Source organism: Gopherus flavomarginatus, chromosome 3, assembly GCF_025201925.1.
Source record: "Gopherus flavomarginatus isolate rGopFla2 chromosome 3, rGopFla2.mat.asm, whole genome shotgun sequence".
In the NCBI taxonomy this organism is placed as follows: domain Eukaryota; kingdom Metazoa; phylum Chordata; order Testudines; family Testudinidae; genus Gopherus; species Gopherus flavomarginatus.
The window spans coordinates 281025122-281044308 of NC_066619.1; the positions used below are offsets into that span (position 1 = coordinate 281025122).

At 43.0% G+C, this 19187-nt stretch overlaps 3 protein-coding genes across 3 annotated transcripts in view; all 3 read right to left on the bottom strand.

The window, feature by feature from the left end:
* The window catches only part of DNAAF9 (dynein axonemal assembly factor 9), a 148211-nt gene that overhangs the window by 121722 nt on the left and 7302 nt on the right, over positions 1-19187 (bottom strand). Inside the window, exon 2 of the mRNA XM_050943301.1 lies at positions 5077-5156. Coding sequence (XP_050799258.1) covers positions 5077-5156 — 80 coding nt within the window. The remainder of the gene's footprint in view (positions 1-5076; positions 5157-19187) is intronic.
* The window catches only part of LOC127046411 (uncharacterized), a 632746-nt gene that overhangs the window by 15882 nt on the left and 597677 nt on the right, over positions 1-19187 (bottom strand). The window lies entirely within an intron of this gene.
* Positions 16061-17953, bottom strand: LOC127046429 (uncharacterized). The gene is made up of 2 exons (XM_050943455.1): positions 17666-17953; positions 16061-16639 (listed from the first exon to the last, which is right to left on the bottom strand). Exons 1-2 carry the CDS (start codon positions 17874-17876, stop codon positions 16134-16136), a joined length of 717 nt encoding a protein of 238 aa, XP_050799412.1. The 5' UTR covers positions 17877-17953; the 3' UTR covers positions 16061-16133.

The window sequence follows — 19187 nt, forward strand, 5'->3', positions numbered from 1 at the left end:
CTAAGCATCCCCTGCTGATGATAGCTCATCTCTCAATTGATTGGACTCTTCCAGTTGGTATGCATACTTCCACCTTTTCATGTTCTCTGTATTTATTAATATCTCCTGTCTGTGTGTTCCATTCTATGCATCCAAAGAAGTGAGCTGTAGCCCACGAAAGCTTATGCTGAAATAAATTTGTTCATCTCTAAGGTGCCACAAGTACTTCTGTTCTTTTTGCAGATACAGACTAACACAGCTGCTACTCTGAAACCCATCTCCTGAGGGATGATCACCAGGCTGCTGTATTTGGATCCAACTGCTGAATCCTCTGGGTCTGAGTAGTGACTGGTTACTGTTAGCTTTAGGTCACGCATCGGGGCAGACCCCATGCCTGACATCCCTCTTCACAGAAAGGATCCCACAATCCAGACCTTTAGCCTGTGGACCTAATGTCTCAGCCCTCCAGAGTCTCTTGTTAGCTACAGCACACTCCCAGAGTAAGATTCATGCACACAGGCCTTCTTTATTTGTAACCCATTTCTGTGACTACTGTATCCTGTTGACTAATACATATTTTGTTTTGAGAAAGCTGAACAGTTTCTCTGCATAGGTTTTCTGGTTACAAAGCACCCAAGAGAGGATTCCTGCAGAGAACCAAGCCAAACTGGCCCTGCTAAAGGAAACACAATGAAATGGGCACTGAAGCTTAGGGACCAAGGGTATGGCTACATTTGGAATTTCAAAGCGCTGCCAAGTGTGAGTGTAGTCAGAGCGGCAGTGCTGGGAGAGAACTCTCCCAGCGCTGCATGTAAACCACATCCCTTACGGGTGTAGCGTGCAGCGCTGGGAGCCGCGCTCCCAGTGCTGCTGCCCTGATTACACTGACGCTTTACAGCGCTGTATCTTGCAGCGCTCAGGGGGGTGTTTTTTCACACCCCAGTTGCAGCGCTGTAAAGTGTGAGTGTAGCCAAGCCCCAAGTCTATGACTGCCTCAAGTAAAGTGAAGGTCCAGAGCCTATCAGAAGGAAGGGTGCAATCATGATACTACATAGTACAAGGCATAGCATGTTCTGCGGTCCATGACACATTTAAAGAAAAATATAAGTATGTGAAAGTAGAATGAATTAAATTGTAAAAATAAGAATGGATTAAAGAAATGTTGTATGTACCTTTAAGCAGAAATAAATGTTGAAATACAGGTGCCAGGAAAAGAAACATTAGGCATAAACAAGGGTGCTAATGGCGAAACATTAACAGAGGATCAGTAATAGTTAGTAAGGAAATAAGATATGCATGCCTAGCCCAGGTAAACTTATCAGATTCTGCTTCCTTTGTTATCTTGTTAAGTGCTCACCCTTTTATCTGTATAAATAAGATAGTTTGTGCCTTGCATGGTGCTCACATTATCTGGGTGTTATTGGCGGAGCGCTGCGCTAATAAAACAGAGTGGTCTGACAAATTGTGAGTCCTGATTCTAACTTTGACAGGTATCACCACATTGTCTTGGAATTCAAATCCCAGATGATAGAAACCCAATCTTTTCTCTCCCTCCTCCTCTCCCACTCATCCAAAACTAAAATAGAAGAATCAGAATCTCATATAGTTAAGATTAATTGCTATCTGCACTGAGCTAATGCACAACAATGGTAACCCATGGCAACAATGCTAACTGATAAGGCTTGCACAATCCTCCTCAATTTTCCAGCTGCTGTTTAGTGTCATCATGGCAATGTGGTATCCACGCAGATTCCATTTAAATAAATGGCTATAAAGTAGAGAAGCATAAGACCCAAAAAAAAAAAAAAAAAAACAAAAACCACATTAGGAGGAAGAGGAAAAGTGAACTGGAAATAGAGGAAAAAAGAAAAAAAAGAGTGTTACCAGCACAACTTTGGAGTATACCTGCTTCCATTTGAAAAAAGAAAATATCCCCATCCAACAAGAGCTGTAGCCAGAGGTCAACTATAGTTAAATGCACCTTACCAAGTGTAAGTTTACCACCCCTACCAGCAGACTCAATTGTCTCCACAACATTTCTACCATAGTCTTCAGACATATATTCATCATTTCTTGCCTTAACTATTATATCCCCTTCTGTGGCCCAGCTGTCCAGATTCCAGCACGTACAAAATCACGCTGCCTCCCTTCTTTCTTATAAGTAGAGAGGAGTGCAACCACAGCACTTATCTCGCCTCAGATGGCCCAATTGGCTCTGCCTACTTATTCTGAAATCCAGCTCGGGATAGCTCTCCTTGTGTGGAAGACCTTCCATTTCTTTCCCTTGCACGTGCTGTAGCTTACATTGCACTTACGCTCACTAAACCCAATCAACCAGGGCTGGCTTCCTTTCTGTCCCTCCACACAGTTTCATCTCTTTTGGAGCAAGAGCCTTCTCTTCTACATCTCTTGTCACCAGGAACAAGCATCTGAAATATCACCTACCAAAACGCCTTCTCTCCCTCCTGCCATTATTTTAATTTAGCTTTGTAGTTTGCAAATTTGCAAAGCTACCCAAAACAAAATGTCATTATACTGAAACTTACTCACAATGATGTAGACAATAGTACAGTGATTTCAGATATGTAGTAGAGGAAAATGATTCCCCCCACTGTAGGAATTACTCGGTCAAATCTTGTGGCATGTGTTAAGAACGTGGTCAAACTAGGCCATACCAGTTTTTACTGCCCTTGTAGCATTGAATCTAGGTAAAATTTTCAAAACACATGCTGTACAGTTAAATACGTGTCCTCGAAAAACAGCTCAACCTAAAGTGAATTTCAAGCATTTTTTTTTTTAAGATCCTAAAAGAAGAAATTACATAGCCATTTGAAAAATGTAATTTGTGATTAACTAAAATTAGCTAAACCCCAATTATCACTTCTAAGATGTCAAGAAATCTGAGCGGCAACTTCTGAGAGAACCAGGCAGATTACAACTTCCAGAAAAAACATTAGAACAGGAGTTAAACATGTACCTGTCCATTCACATCTGTTTATGGTAGTTGTGATGTCATTCACTGCCTGCAAAGAACCCAACAATTCTACCACTCAAATATCTCTGGATCTTAAAGATGCATGTTTTTAAAAATTAAGCTTTAAATATATTTTTAACTGCCACTGAACCCTCTACCGCCCATCCTTCTTTTGGAATCTTACGAAGAAGTTTTTTTAACTTTAGCACAAATCTGTAGTTCACACTGATGCAATATCTTTCTGAGAAGGGAGAATGTGTCAATTTATATAATGATACTTTATGCCTAAGTAAGTATCTGAACAGGAAAAGATTTATAACATAGGTCTCTTTAATCTAAGAAACAGAACATAAGTTCCAGTGGCTGAAAAAAGTTAGAAAAATTCACATTAGAAATAAAGTGCAATTTTTTAACCCTGGAGTTAATAACTTGAGGAACTGGAGGATTCTCTGTCACTTGAAGAGTACTTAAATCAAGATTGGATGTTTTTCTGAAATATATGGTCTAGCACAACCAAATTTACGGCCTTGATGCAGGGTGAAATTCTGTGACCTGTGTTGTGCAGGTCAAACTAGACAATAATAATGGTCCCTTCTGTGACCTCAAAACAAATTATGATGTTTGTGCTTTGTATTAACCAACAATAAATGCCACAATTTTCCATACTGGAAATAATTATGCATGGTATGCTGATTTTCTGTATGGTTTGAAATATTTCACATCAAGATTCCCTTATTCTGACAGATCAATATGTTCACAGTTAACAAAGTAAACTACAGAATGAGACAAACATTACTTGCTGCTTCTAGCAACAGGCACAGCATTTCTTTAAAGCTGATTCTTTCCTTCTTGCCTTTCGCTGCTGCTTCGAAAGTAAGGACAGCAGCAGGAGTTCAAATTGAAAGCAACAGACGTCAAGGAATACTATGGTGCAAATGGAGGGCTGCTGTGTCAGTTTCATCATTTAAAAACAATCTTTCATTTTTGTCTCTGATGCTAGTCTAAACTGAGTTACGTATTTTTAGTTTTTACTGCATCACTTAAATGCAAAATGTTTTTGAATTTAAAATTAAAATACTGGCACAGTCTCTCATCTTGGAGAAATTCCTTTAGCAAGTGGGCAAAAAATTGTTTCATCCTGAGCCAAAACTCAAAAGATTTCTTCTACTACTATAATACTGATATTCTACATATGTAAGAAATCCAGAATGTTACCTAATCCACGTTCTGCCAAGGTAGAATTATTACCTCCTGTACATTTATTAAATTTTCTATCCCATCCAGTTTTCAAAGTGCCAGCTGATCAATAGTTTCCCATCAGTTTCCTGGGCAGACTATTCCACAGAAAGCACACTGTCAGCAAGCTTTCCATTATATCCATTTCTCAATTTAATCCCAGTATTATGAGTTTTAACGTCTCTTGGGGTACACTAAGTAATTCCTCTCCTCTTCAAATATTTGTATATTGCCATTTCCCCTCCGTTGTCATTGCTTAGCCAAGTTTTATATAAAATTTTTAACCTCACAGTCATGCCTTCCAGCTACCCCAATCATTGTTCATGGAATTCCCTCCAATTTGTCAATATCTTGCTAGTAATTAGATACTTACAACTGCAACATTACAGGCAGGATCACACCCTAGGCATGTAGAATGGGGCTATTACCGTTCTATAAAATGATGCCTTTGTGTACACATCTTTGTTTTATATGATTTTTTTTAGTGCCATAAGACATTGCAAACTCATGTCTAATTTATGTGCTACTGACACCATTAAATAATCACTGCTTCCCTGGTTTCTCAGGAGGTTGCTTGTCACTGAATCTGTATTTTAAATAAATTTATCCTTAAAGGAAAAACAATCCATTGATTTGGGAAAGGTAGCAGATATCCTTTTCTGTCTAAGTTTGTCAGCACAGTAAGGAATTTAGAAAAGATACCAAAATGAAAAAACATGATTAATACTATCTATGATGCATCTCATTTTGTAGTTTTCGGCCCATGGTTCTAAACTTTACATCCTACCATATTTCTCTTCCACAATTGTTTTCACGGCTCTTAACGGTCTAGTATGTGCATTTCTTTGACATGTTGTTTACTCACTTTAACAGTTCAGAAAACTAACCTAAAATGCAGAGGATTCCATCAGGTTGAGATTTGCTGCTCTGTGTCAGGATGCTTTGGATTTGTCGAAGACGGCTGCAACTGCAAGAGAAAGAGAGCCAATCCTTAGAGATAGTGCTTAAAAGGACTCAAGATTGGGCTGACCAAGGCTTGGTTTTCCTTTCTTTTAAAAAAATATATATATATATTAGGTAAGGACATGAAATTCGACATGAATCCCCTTATGGGGTACACCGTCACAAGGCTTTATGGAAATATGCTTATGAATGTATATATATTACATAACCAGAATACGTTTTATGCTACATATGCCATGCAATATATCTCTGTAAAGGTTGTGATCTACTGAATCTATTCATCCTATTTGTATGCATGTGTCATTGTATTTGAAGTTATGAATATTGGCTGCGTACTTGCTTGATTTCTAAGTAGCCTTAGTAAAGCATGTGGTCAGCTTCTCGAGTTCTCGAGAAAGGAATGTGCAAATTAAGTGCCCAGTTAAGAAACACTTAAAGGACAATGAATCTTGGAAGGCTCCAATCCACATAAGAAGTCTACCTGAGGTCGTTCAGGGTAGCATGTAAACAAAGGCTGCTGCTTGTAAAATTGAGTCATGCATGGACATGTGACTTGCCCAGGTGACTCCTAAACTCCATCTTGGAGCAGGACTCTGCATAGGAGAGACGAGGGGGTCTCCACCACAAGAGAAAGTCTATTTAAACCCCTGGGAGTCCCCTCCATTGTGTCTTCAGCTGGCTAAAGAGAAAGTCTCTCCATCCCCAAGGATACCTGCAAGAAACTGGAACAAAGGACAGTAATTACTGGGGGTGTGAGTGATTGCTGGACCCAGACTAGAAGGAGACTAGTCTGTAAAAGGAAGCTTACTGGAACACCTTTGAGGGTGAGATTTTATTTGTATTCAGTTTTATTATTGTATTAGACATAGACTTGCATGTTCTATTTTATTTTGCTTGATAATTCACTTTGTTCTGTCTGTTACTAGTTGGAACCACTTAAATCCTAATTTCTGTATTTAATAAAATCACTTTTTGAGGGGCAAACAGCTGTGCATCTCTCTCTATCAGTGTTATAGAGGGCGAACAATTTATGAGTTTACCCTGTATAAGCTTTATACAGGGTAAACGGATTTATTTGGGGTTTGGACCCCATTGGGAGTTGGGCATCTGAGTGTTAAAGACAGGAACACTTCTCAAGTTGCTTTCAGTTAAGTCTGCAGCTTTGGGGCATGTGATTCAGACCCTGGGTCTGCACTGGAGCAGACTGGTGTGTCTGGCTCAGCAAGACAGGGTGTTGGAGTCCCAAGCTGGCAGGGAAAGCAGGGGCAGAAGTAGTCTTGCCACATCAGTTGGCAGTTCCCAAGGGGGTTTCTGTGATCCAACCCGTCATATCCCCCTCTTTTTTTTTTTTTTTTTTTTTTTTTTTTTTTTTTTTAAGTTTAAACCTCTCTTATAGGAAACAGAACAAAAAGTGAACTCCAGTCCCCATAATTTTATATTTATGTTTTTTACACATACGCATTGTTATAGGGTGTTTTGCTGATAAAGAAATAGATTTGAGTTTCAAAATATCAAAGGAGTGATTATAAAGAAAGGTAATGAGAAAACAAGAATAAAAGCTATTGATGACACCCCTGACATGGTCTTCTGATTTTCACATGTTTAGATCCAATAGCTAATTTATTCCCTAGGGCAAAAGTTCTTTCACTCCCTGTTCAGGCAAAATTCACATTTAACTTTAGTAAGCGCTTCCTTTTAAAAAGTTGGCAACCATACAAGGAACTGAAATTATGTATTAGCTGAACGTAGATTTTTAGAGTCAAAAGGGTTATAGACAGAAACATCATCAGAAATCAAGAACACCATCACGAACACAAAGCACAGTTTATTTCTCAATGTTCAAGTGACAATAAATGCCTTCAATAAACGGAAAACTTTAATATTAAACAAAAAGCAATATCTGCCTCTTCTTATTTACTTCTACAGTGCTATCATTCATGTAGCAACTACTCATTAAAGCAGAGGTAGGTAGACTACAGCCCATGGGCCACATCTGGCCTGCAGGACCCTCTTGCCCAGCCCCTGAGCTCCCGGCCTGCGATCTACCCCCGGCCCCTTCGCTGCTGTTTCCCCTTCCCCACAGCCTCCGCTCACTCCGCCACCAGTGCAATGCTCTGGGCGGCGGGGTTGCGAGCTTCTGGGGCAGCGCAGCTGCAGAGTCCAGCCTAACCTGGTGCTCTGTGCTGAGCGGTGGTGACGGCGTGTCTGGCTCCAGCCGAGCGGTGCAGCTGTAGCGCCACCAGCCACCAGTGCTCCAGGCAGCGTGATAAGGGGGCAGGGAGAAGAGGGGGTTGGATAGAGGGCAGGGGAGTTCAGGGTGTTGGTCAGGGGGCGGGGGTGTGGACAGAGGTCGAGGCAGTCAGATGGTGGGGAACCAGGAGGTTGAATGAGGGCAGGCGTTCCGGGGGGGGGAGGGAGAGAGAAGATCAGGAATGAGAGGAGGGGTTGGATGGAGTGGCGGGGGCAGTTAGGGACAGGGGTCCCGGAGGCAGTCAAGGGACAGGGAGAAGGGGCGGTTAGATGGGGCAAGGGTCCCAGGAGGCAGTCAGGAATGAGAGGAGGGATTGGATGGGGCGGCAGGGGACAGGGAGCTGAGGGGTGGGGTGGTGGATGCGGCAGGGGTCTCAGGCAGGCCGTCAGGGAACGGGGGGGTGGGGTTGGATGGGGCAGGAGTGCCGGGGGGGCACCAAGGCGGATAGGGGGTGAAGGCTGGGCCACAACTTCCTTCCCTAACCGGTCCTCCATGCAATTTCCGAAACCTAATGCAGCCCTCAGGCCAAAAAGTTTGCCCATTCCTGCATTAAAAAGTTTTCCCTGAACTGATGAGAGTGGCTAGAATCTGACAAGTATAAGTTACTAATATTTAAGGACAGATGTGATTGCTACCACTGACCAGAAAAATACACAACTATTAGTACTATTTTCAAGTGTTCAGTAGCTGAAGTGGACTCCTTAGCCATATTAAACCTGGCTTAAGTTATAAAAATGTCTCTCTCCCAAGATGTACCTTTCGGGGGGGGGGGGAAGAGTGTTCACCGACTGCACCTCAAGAAAGTATCTGCTTACAAAGCTGTACACAGAGAAAATGAATATTTCTCCTAACAATTAAACAGCTACGTTATGACAATAGTTTTACAAAGCGTCAAGAACCATAGTGATCCGAGTCACCTCCTTTCCCCCCAAAACTCCTGTCTGCAACTTTGGAATTTTACTACCATGGCAACACTGGTAGGCAACTTACTGTCTTCCTGTTTACTTAGCATCAGTGCAATTCCAACTGCACTAGCAACAGTAGGAGGGTTAGCATAGATCAGCTAGCAGCATTTTTCAATCATGTCATCTAGACCTGTTCTGAGCAGAATTAGTCAATGTTGGTAAAAATATCTGCAGCAGCTCTACACTAGCATCCCTACCGCTGCTGAAGTCTGAAAAGATTTGGATAGTTTATCTTAATAAGAAGGGACACGGTAAAAGTATAGTGAATAGCACAGACAAAAGTAGATTATGAATGAAGGCTGATCTATATTACACAGTTACATGGATCTAAGTATGTCAGTGCGCACACTACAGCGTTGCTCCCACCAATGTAAATGCCCTATTACACTGAAATAAGCCCTACGTCTCTTGTGGAGGTGCAGTTCTGTTGGTGTGGTTATGGAGACAGAGGGTATGTCTACACTTGCAGAGTTTCTGCACTGCGAGTTTCACCGGTGGTGATAGGGAACCGGTGAAAGTAATGCACTGGTTTGTGCAGGGCTTTAGAGCTGTGCTCCGGCTCCGCACCAGCTCCAGGCAAAAACCTTCAGCTCCACTGCTCCAGAGCTGCTCCGCACTCCAGCTCCAGGCTCCGTTCCAAAGCCCTGGATTTGTGTACTCACTTAATTCCTAAGTCTCAGAGTGTTAAATTAGCAGCACTTCCATCGCAGCGCTCTAGGGCAGCTATTCCACAGTGCAGCGCTCTCCATTTTGACGATGGGTCTTGTGGAAAGGGTGATCGTGGGGCATCCTGGATCCCTGCACAGCCTCTTCTCCCCAACCAATGATAAGCTCCAGCAGCTCAGGATTGCTCCAAGCAGGGGTCCATTTGCTCTGTGAAGCAGGCATTGTCACCTGGCCAGATAAGTGAGCACTTGCCACTTGCCAAGAGAACTGGAAGTGGAGTTTCAAAGTTCCGGGGGCTTTACGGGGGAGGGGTGGATGTCTGTTTACCTGGCATCAGAGCAGGAGAGCTGCTAGCCAGAGTGGTCACCTAGGCATTGTGGGATATCGTCCAGAGGCTGAAAGTTGTGTAAACTGGAAGAATGTGTCTTCACTTGCACATCGTTGCAAAGCATCACCGGTAAGAGCTGTATGCCTCTCGTGGAGGTGGTTTTCTTTTAGCAGTGAAACTTTTGAGTCTCACTGCAAAGAGTCATTGGCAACTGTAGACGCTCCCGTGGTTTTTGCACAGAAAAGGGACTTTTTCCACTTTAAATGGCAAGTGTAGACCTGCCCTCAGTATCTGTATAGACACTGCACTGCTGGCTGTCTTCTCAACTTCAGGGCAGGAGCTGTGCAACTGACAAGAAAGCAGAGAGTTACAGCCTAGCTGCCCCTCACTGGAGCCAGAAGCCTGGGCAGCTGGGGAGGGGGGGGGGGGAGGGGGGCAGAGAGCCAGGCTGTTTTGTCAATTTCACAGCTAAGAGCAGTGGGGGAAGCCACCTGAGGCTTCTCGCCTCCCTCTTCCCAGTCGGAAGCAGGGGGAAAGCTGTCCAGGGATTTTTGGCCCTGCTGCCCCACTCTGGGCCAGGTAGCAGCTGTCTTGTCTTGCTGCAGATGGGGACCTCAGAAATTGTAACTGTGAACTCTCACACGTTACTTAAGAGCTGTTGAATATTAAAAGATTCCATTTCTCCCAAAAGGAGACTCAAAATCACTTTACCTTCAAATGCTCAAATTCTATTCTCTTGAGTCTTGTAATATCATAATGTAATTAGTTCTATAATTACCAGAATATTCCAGGCCAAACTAAACTGGAGTTTCTAATTAAAAAAACACACGCCAGAAGAAAACCTTTCAGGCATTCATTACAGCATAAAGACGCAAAAAAAAAAAAATGGTCACAAACCTAGGTTTTTTTTCATTTGCATGTCACCTTTAAAGAAATTATGGTTCACCAGTTCCCAGATTTGAAAAACTGAAGTACCATGTGACAAGGTTACTTTTAGATACAGTATTAGAATGAAGCTAAAAATGAAACCAGATATTTTACTACACTGAAAACAATTAGTGCTATCACCATCAAATGTTTTATCGTTTGTTATAGTGATATACCAGTCATCTGACAATTAAAATATGTGGGACAGGAATCATGTCCCAAGGAGCTTAAACTAATTTCTGACCTGACAACATTTGGGGAGGTGAGAAGTACGAAACAACAGGAAGAAATGAAGAGCAAATGTAACACTGACAGGCCCCAGTCACTGGCAGGCAGGACTGAACCTGGGGCCTCTGGAACTTAGTACACAAGCTTCTACTGCATGAGCTAAAAGCCAACTGGCTGTAAGCTAAGGCTGCAGAGCAGACTCACTTAACTCTCTTTCTAAGTGGTCTCATTTCCACTAGATGGGACAGAACATCACACCCAGAAGATGTGTGGGTTACACAAAGACCAGGGTAAAGCAAAGATTACGCGGTTACTCAGTGAGAGCATTGCACAGAATGATGGACTAGTCAAGGCATGGGTTTTTGTTTGTTAAAAATATGTCTTAATCATTATTTTGTAGTGCACTGACTCTTAATAGTTTTCTCTTAAATTCTCAACATGGAATCCAAAACCTAAGAAAGACTGAAAATTTCCCAATACTTTTTCAATTAAATTTCTTCATTCAGTGTGCACTTGAGGTGGAATCCTCATTTTTCTACCTACTAACCAATTTATTACCATACAAAGTTCAACATCAACAAAAAGTTTCATTCAATAACCCCAAAATATAGGAAATAAAAGTATAGATCAGATTATACATGAATTGTTTGTGCCAAATTCACTACGTAATCTTCAGCAGAAGAGCAAGTTTTCTTTACCTCATTTGAGAAATAAAAGTTACCTATATCTAAGTGTTCTCCAGAGTATTTAGATACTTAATAGGTTTGTGAAAAACCAACTCTTCCAAAAAAAACACTCTGTCATTTAATTATTGAGCTTCTATTTTATTCAAGTATTTACATACAAAACCACATTGGAAAGTTTTGATATTGGAAATGTTATGCTCATATGTCTATCTCTGAATTAATACTTTTAACGTTTTAGAAAAAAAAAGTTATTTAATGAGAATACCTAAGCTCTTGTAATGTCTACTACAGGACAAGTTATAGATCCACTGAGACATTGGTGACTGGAGAAAGGGACATTGCTACTGAGCAGAATCACCAGAAGACAACTTAATTGAGAACTGTCAGTCTTTCAGAATATCTGCTCACCTCTCCATCCATCTCTGCATCACTTAAGCATTTTGGGGCACATTTGGATTGATTTAGTCTGACTGAAACTTGGCCTGAGCCACGTAGTTAAGCCGACCTTAACTCATGCTGCAGACAACACTAGGTCAACAGAAGAATTCTTCCGTTGATTTAGCTACCACCGCATGGGGAGGTGAATTAACTACAGTCACTGGAGAGCTCCTCCTCTCACTGTAATGAGTGCCTACTCTGAAGTGCTAAGGTAGGACTACTGAAACCAAATGCCAGTGCAGCATTTCTAGTGAAGACATAGCCCAAGTAATAGGCAAGGTGCTGAAAAGGTCAAATAGACTGGCAAACATCTGTCAACATCTGAAGGCACATGCAAGAATGATAGGTCTGACAAGTTAGCAATTATTACAACTAGTACTGTGTTCTTGAAGTTTTCCTTACAGAAAAGCAACATTTTAATTTTGGACAAATGTGTGTGGTTTTATGTATGAGGACTAAACATACAAAGTTAATGCCACACTATTTTGCTTCATTTAATAAAGTCCTAATACCCGCCCACCCACCCAGCCGCAGATTGTGGAAAAAACAGCCACCTTCCTTATTACTCTTCATTGCATCCTGTATTCCTACATCTAATTTATTTGGTGCACTACACACAGACTTCCTTTTCCTGTTGTTTCCCAGTCTGATATTACTGATGAAACAGGCAGAAATAGAGTGTCATTAAAATGGATTCCCTGTTGAGGGTTGTAGACTAGTTTGCCATATGTCTGAGCCATAACTACAGCTGTGGTAAGTGGGTAAACGATACTATTCAGCAGATGTAACGGATGTAGTTCCACTGGTGTACTTAAGTGTTGCTTTGCGTATGCTTTGTTTCACATTGGCAAACGTTACACTCCTCCCACAGAAATGTTTGAGAATGCCTAACACATGGTGAAGGTTAATTTCATAGCTGTCAGTGAACTGAAGAAATAGAAAGATCCACAGCACAATTATTCAAAATCTGCAAGCAACTAAAAGATTTCTCTTCAGGAGCTTAAACAGATATTTGCTGTCAGTCTGGGAATGAGAGGTTTGTTAAATGATGTGTTTCCTACTCATACACTGCACAACCACCATTTTTAAAAATTGAGTCCAAAGGGCTCTCATATTGTTTTTAAAACAAACGACACTTCTCAGCAGTTGCCAACAAAATGTATCCTGGCCTGCTGTTATTGCCATTGTAGCCATAGGCCTGATTCAAATATAAATAGCCAATTATGTCAGATCTGTACGAATTGTTGGCAATTTTGCAATACTGACAAATGTTCACTTGGGAATAAAACATGAAAAATGAACTCATTTTCAGACAGAATAGCAAGTAGCAGTGGTCTGGATATATACCACTGTTCTAGCCTCAAACAATGGCAGTGTCAAACTCAGCAGTGAGGATAAAAATTGATGATTTTTATATGGATTCTTGTTTAAGTTTTTTTATATGTACACACATTTAGTTTTAAAAATAAACCTATTTAAAATTTAAAGCTATGAAACATTTATATAAGGCCTAAACTTCTTATAAAACGTAAAGTCATGTAAATTAAATAACAAAAATATTCAATCAGTACATGTTGACTGCTGAAATTTTAAAGAAAGTCAAACCAGTAAACTGGAATTCACTAGCTAAATACCTGGAATCAGAATTTGTTGACGTACCCAGTCAGTTTTTGGACAGCAATAGTCACTTCTGCAGTGTCAACAGAATATATCAACAGGAGAGGGATAGCTCAGTGGTTTGAGCATTGCCCTGCTAAACCCAGGGTTGTGAGTTCAATCCTTAAGGGGGCCACTTAGTGATCTGGGGCAAAATCAGTACTTGGTCCTGCTAGTGAAGGCAGGGGGTTGGACTCCATGACTCTTTAGGGTCCCTTCCAGTTCTATGAGATAAGTATATCTCCATTAATTTATTTTAATCTATTTATTTTCCTCATTTTAGTTTATTCAAATTAGTTCAGTTCAAAGACTAGTTCAAGAAACTGACTGGGGTTGAAAAAGCAGGAAAGCATGTTTTCTTTTTCCAATGTATGAATAAAAACTAGGGGTGAGAGGATGAGATCTATTAGTTTTAAAAACTTAAAGGTGACTGATCAGAAATTCACTACCTCCCTCCTTGGTTTAAAAAGGGAGTCAGTTTTAAATGCAAAAAGCATGTTTTGATTAAAAAAATCCATATATATCCAGAACAATTAAGGCAATTGTATCCAACTAATTAAAAACAATTCTGAAATGATACTTGTGTATTTTTCACTGCATTCCAATTTCCATCCAAATGCAGATTGACAAAAATTATAGGTAAAAAATGGATCAACTAATAAATAAGAAATGCATCATTCAACATTTTCTAACATAGTAAAACATGCAAAGACCTTAATAAATCTATGTTAAGCTATAATTGCTTAAATAAATAGTCTATCCTCCTGGTTAGGAAAATACATCAAATTTTCTGCACAGCTATATTTACTTGCAAATCGATAGGTTTTAATGGTTACCAATCAATGACAATTAACCTTTAAGAAAAATACTAAAAAGCACAAATGGAAACAAGATTAAAATAAATTAGGTAATTCATTTTGATTTAAATTAATCCACCCTGGGACTCAGTAATCTACGTTTTTGGTTTTCAGAGTTACAAGGGCCTGACCATGAAAGAACCAAATACCCTCAAAACTCACCTACTTCAAAAGGAGTTGTAAGTATTCAGCTTCTCTCAGGCCATGTCTACATCTAAAATTTTGCAGCGCTGGTTGTTACAGCTGTATTAGTACAGCTGTATACGGCCAGCGCTGCAGAGTGTCCACACTTACAGCTAGCAGCGCTGCAAGTGCTGTTAGATGTGGCCACACTGCAGCGCTGTTGGGAGTGATGCATTGTGGGCGGCTATCCCACAGAGCACCTCGTCCCACAGCGGCGCTGGGGCTTGTGGGAAGGGGAAGGAAGTGTGATTGTCTTTCCGCTTCCTGTTCCTGTTCCAACAGCCAGCGTTGCTTTGGTACACATGCGGAGCACTGTGGCAGCATTGTGACTGTACAGAGCTTTTTCTGCATTATCTTTCAAGAATGGATCCTCAGCTACTGAATACCTTACTAATGACTATTGCCAGCACATCTCGCCTGGCTGTGGAGCTATTCCTTCAGCTGCTAAATGTGAGTGAGAGTGACACTGAGGAGTCAGACGATGATAGTGAATCGCATCAATGTGCAGACAGTACATTGCTAGTGGCAGTAACAGACGTGCTCTGCTCCGTGGACCGGCGCATTTGGGCTCGGGAAACCAGCACTGAGTGGTGGGATCACATCGTCCTGCAATCATGGGATGACGAGCAGTGGCTGCAGAACTTTCGTATGAGGAAAGCCACTTTCATGGCACTTTATGATGATCTCGCCCCCAACCTGCGGCGCATGAACACGAGATTTAGAGATGCCCTTTCTGTGGAGAAGCGGGTGGCTATTGCAATCTGGAAGCTGGCAACTCCAGACTGTTTCCGATCGGTGGCGAACCAGTTCGGAGTGGGAAAGTCCACCGTTGGAATGGTGCTGATGCAAGTTTGCAGGGCCATTAATCGAACACTGACAAGAAGAACCGTGACTCTTGGGAATGTGCAGGACATTTTAGATGGCTTTGCAGAAATGGGGTTCCCTAACTGTGGAGGGGCAGTAGATGGGACGCATATTCCTATTATCTCTCCACCCCACCTGGCATCAGAGTATGTTAATCGCAAGGGGTACTTCTCCGTGGTTCTGCAAGCGCTTGTGGATCACCGTGGGCATTTCACTGACATTTACTCTGGATGGCCTGGAAAGGTGCACGATGCACGCATATTTAGGAACAGTGCCCTGTTCAGGAGGCTTAGGGCCGGGACCTTTTTCCCAGATCACAAGATAACAGTAGGGGACGTGGAAATGCCCATTGTGTTTCTGGGAGACCCCGCTTACCCATTAATGCCATGGCTCATGAAACCATATACAGGGAAGCTTGACAGGAGCAAGGAACGGTTCAACTACAGGTTGAGCCGGTGCAGAATGACTGTGGAGCGTGCTTTTGGCCGTTTGAAAGCTCGCTGGCGCAGTCTCTATGGGAAGCTAGATTTGATGGAAAGCAGCATAACCGCTGTTATATCCGCGTGCTGCACCCTCCATAATATTTGTGAAGGGAAGGGTGAAAGGTTCAGTGAGGAATGGACCTCCGAGGTTAGACGCTTGGAGAATGAGTTTGCTCAGCCAGAGAGCAGGGCTAATAGGGAGGCCCAGGAAAGGGCTTCAAGGATTAGGGATGCTATAAGGGAGCAATTTGATGCTGAGAGCCAGCAGTAATGTTTGATGCATGTGTTGTGCTTTGCTTTACCTTGCTGTGTATAATTTACCATTTCTAGCACCAATTAAACGTATTGAAAGAAATACAAAGCAAAAACTTTTATTTGTCATACAGTAAAAAACATGCAAGGGGGTATGGGTGGTTCACAGTACATTAAGAGGTTTTACTATGTCCTATTTTACTCAATTGGCACTGTCTGATGCAAGTCACCATTACTTTGCTGCAGAATGATGGGGGTGGAGTGCACTGGGTAAGAATTATAGATATCTTGGTTAGTAGGTGATCTTATAGAAGTTGGGGGCAGCTGGTGATAATAAGGAACTGGCTGCTGCAGAAAGCTGTTTTGAGGATACACAGGGGGACAAGGAAGAGTGCTTTGGGAAGGCTGTGGGTTATCACGGTATATATTTGTCTGCATGGCTACAAGAGACTCAAAAGACTTGGTTTGGCGAGACAGGAGGCTCATCATCTGCCTGGCTATTTTTTTGGCAGACAATTCCTTTCTCCTGCTTTCTCTCTGCCTCCATTCATGTACAGTATTTCTCCATTCCTCAGTCTTCCTACTTTCCCTGTTGTAGTGGTTCAGAACGGTCTTGATCAATTCCTCTTTTGATTTCCTAGGATTACGCCTCAAGTTCTGTAATCTACGTGAGGCCGGTGATACAGCTGCATTATTCGAGTTCCCTAGAAAAAATAGAGATAGAGACATGTAATACACAGGGGCATCATTGTTTATTATCAAATTTTGAAGGACATTTGAAACTTTAGGTAGCATCCCTCTCACATACCTCACATAACACTGTAGAGGTCAAGAAAGCTAAGTCATGTCGAGCAATGGGGTGAGTACTTTTGCTAAAATTTCTCCCATGTTAGTGGGATGCCTTGGTTCCTGCTTGGACTGCTGGCTGGGGAAACAGCAGAGCACACCGCGGGGCAGGGTGCCTGCTTGGACTGCTGGCTGGGGAAACAGCAGAGCACACCGCGGGGCAGGGTGCCTGCTTGGACTGCTGGCTGGGGAAACAGCAGAGCACACCGCGGGGATGAGTGCCTGCTAGGACTGCTGGCTGGGGGAACAACAGAGCACACCGCGGGGCAGGGTGCCTGCTTGGAAGGGGGGCTGGGGGAACAGCAGAGCACACCGCGTGGATGCCTACGTGCTGGGAAGGGCGGGGGGGGGGGGGGGGTTGGGGGAGGGGAAACAGAGCGCCTTGGGCTGGGGAGCCGTGAATCTAGCTCCCTGCCCTCAATTATCCCTAAACTATCAACAGGCTTTCGTACTGCCAGACATATCACTGCTGCGTGTTACCTGGGAAGAGAGGGAGGGTCTTCTACAGGAATGTGGATACCGCCCTGGCCCCTATGCAGCTTGCCTGTGTGCAGCCATGGTCCCCCCACCCCTCGCTGCACGGTGGATCGGACGAGTTAGCCTGACCGGGACAGGGACCACGGTGGCTCTCCCTATAAACTTGAGAAAGCACATTGCCCAAGCTCTAGCTGCAACTTTTCAAGAGATTACTGAGGCAGATTACACAGATGTCATAGATCACATCAATGGGCTATTCCAAGCTCTAGCTGCAACTTTTCAAGAGATTACTGAGACAGATTACACAGATGTCATAGATCACATCAATGGGCTATTCCACGTTTAGGCATGCATGCAGGCAGCCATAACGAAAATCCTCCTCTCCCAAAACATTGCAATCTACTTACCAGGAGCACGATCCTCAGCTTCCTCATCAACGTCCGCTTCCAGCTGCTGCGACTGGCTAGTCTCCTCAGGGCTGGAGAAGAGCTCCTGGCTGCCTGTGTCCTGAGACTCCGGGGTGTCTCCCTCCACGCCAGTAGCATCACTGTATTCACCCTCTACACCATCCCCCACTTCTCCCTGCTCTGAACTCTCCATCGTGCTCCTAGGATTCATGGTGGGGTCACACCCAAGTATGGCATCCAGCTCCTTGTAAAACCTGCAGGTTGTGGGGGCAGCTCCTGATCGTCGGTTTCCCTCACGGGCTTTGCAGTATGCACTCCTCAGCTCCTTAATTTTGACTCTGCATTGCAAGGCATCCCGTTCATGGCCCCTTCTCATCATGGACTGCGATATCTGACCATAGTTTCTCCTTCTGGAGCGCAGCTGTGTTTGAACAGCCTCATCTCCCCACACACTAATTAGATCCTGCAGCTCTGCATTGGTCCATGCTGGGGCTCGTTTGGTGCATGGAGGCATGGTCGCTGAATGATTGATTGATTAATTGCACTCCACGCCTGGCTGAGCAAACAGGAAGGTGATTTTTGAAATTTCCAGGGGCATTTAAAGGAGGGGTCAGGTGAGCACAGGGCAGAGGAGTTTTCTTGATTACCAGAGAGGTATCCTCAGGTATGCTGGGATACCTGCTTACTCCACGGAGGTCAAGAAAAGCGCTGGTAAGTGTCTACACTTGATTACCAGCGCTGGATCCTCTACACCTGAGACAAAACGGGAGCACGGCCAGCGCTGCAAACAGGGAGTTGCAGCGCTGGTGATGCCCTGCAGATGTGTACACCTCCTAAGTTGCAGCGCTGTAACTCCCTCACCAGCGCTGCAACTTTCTGATGCTCATGCTGCACCTTTGTGAGTGAAAAAGTAAATGGCACTATTTTCTCTGAACTTTGTATATAGTTTATTTTCCTAATGAGCTCCAAAAAAATAATAATAATGATGATGATTCTGCCTGTCACACAAAGCAGATGACATTGAAACTTTCCAGCTTTAATACATTACATGCCACATTAAGAGTTCAGAATGCAATGTCTTACTCATTCTGCAGAGCTGCTTTTGAGAGCTGCTGGAAGTGGCAGCCAGTACGTGCCTCAGCCTGCACCACTTCCTATAGCCCCCACTGGCCTGGAGCAGCGAACCGCGGACACTGGGAGCCGTGATCAGCCGAACTTGCACACATGGCAGGTAAACAAACCGGCCCAGCCCGCCTGGAGCTTTCTCTGCACAAGCAGCGGAACAAGTTTGGAAACCACTGTTTTAGAGGACCACATTCCATTCATTTTTTTGCTTTTTGTGTTCATGAGATTTAAGTCAGTTAGATTCATATTTTCCTTGCACTTTGTAATATTTGCTACTACAGCTTTGTCTATACCACCTATTAATGAAGTTGAGCCCCCCCCCCCCCAAAAAAAAGTTGCTTGGGGTCCCCTCGGCAATTTAGCACATCTGAACACCACTACTGTTCTAAGAGTAAAT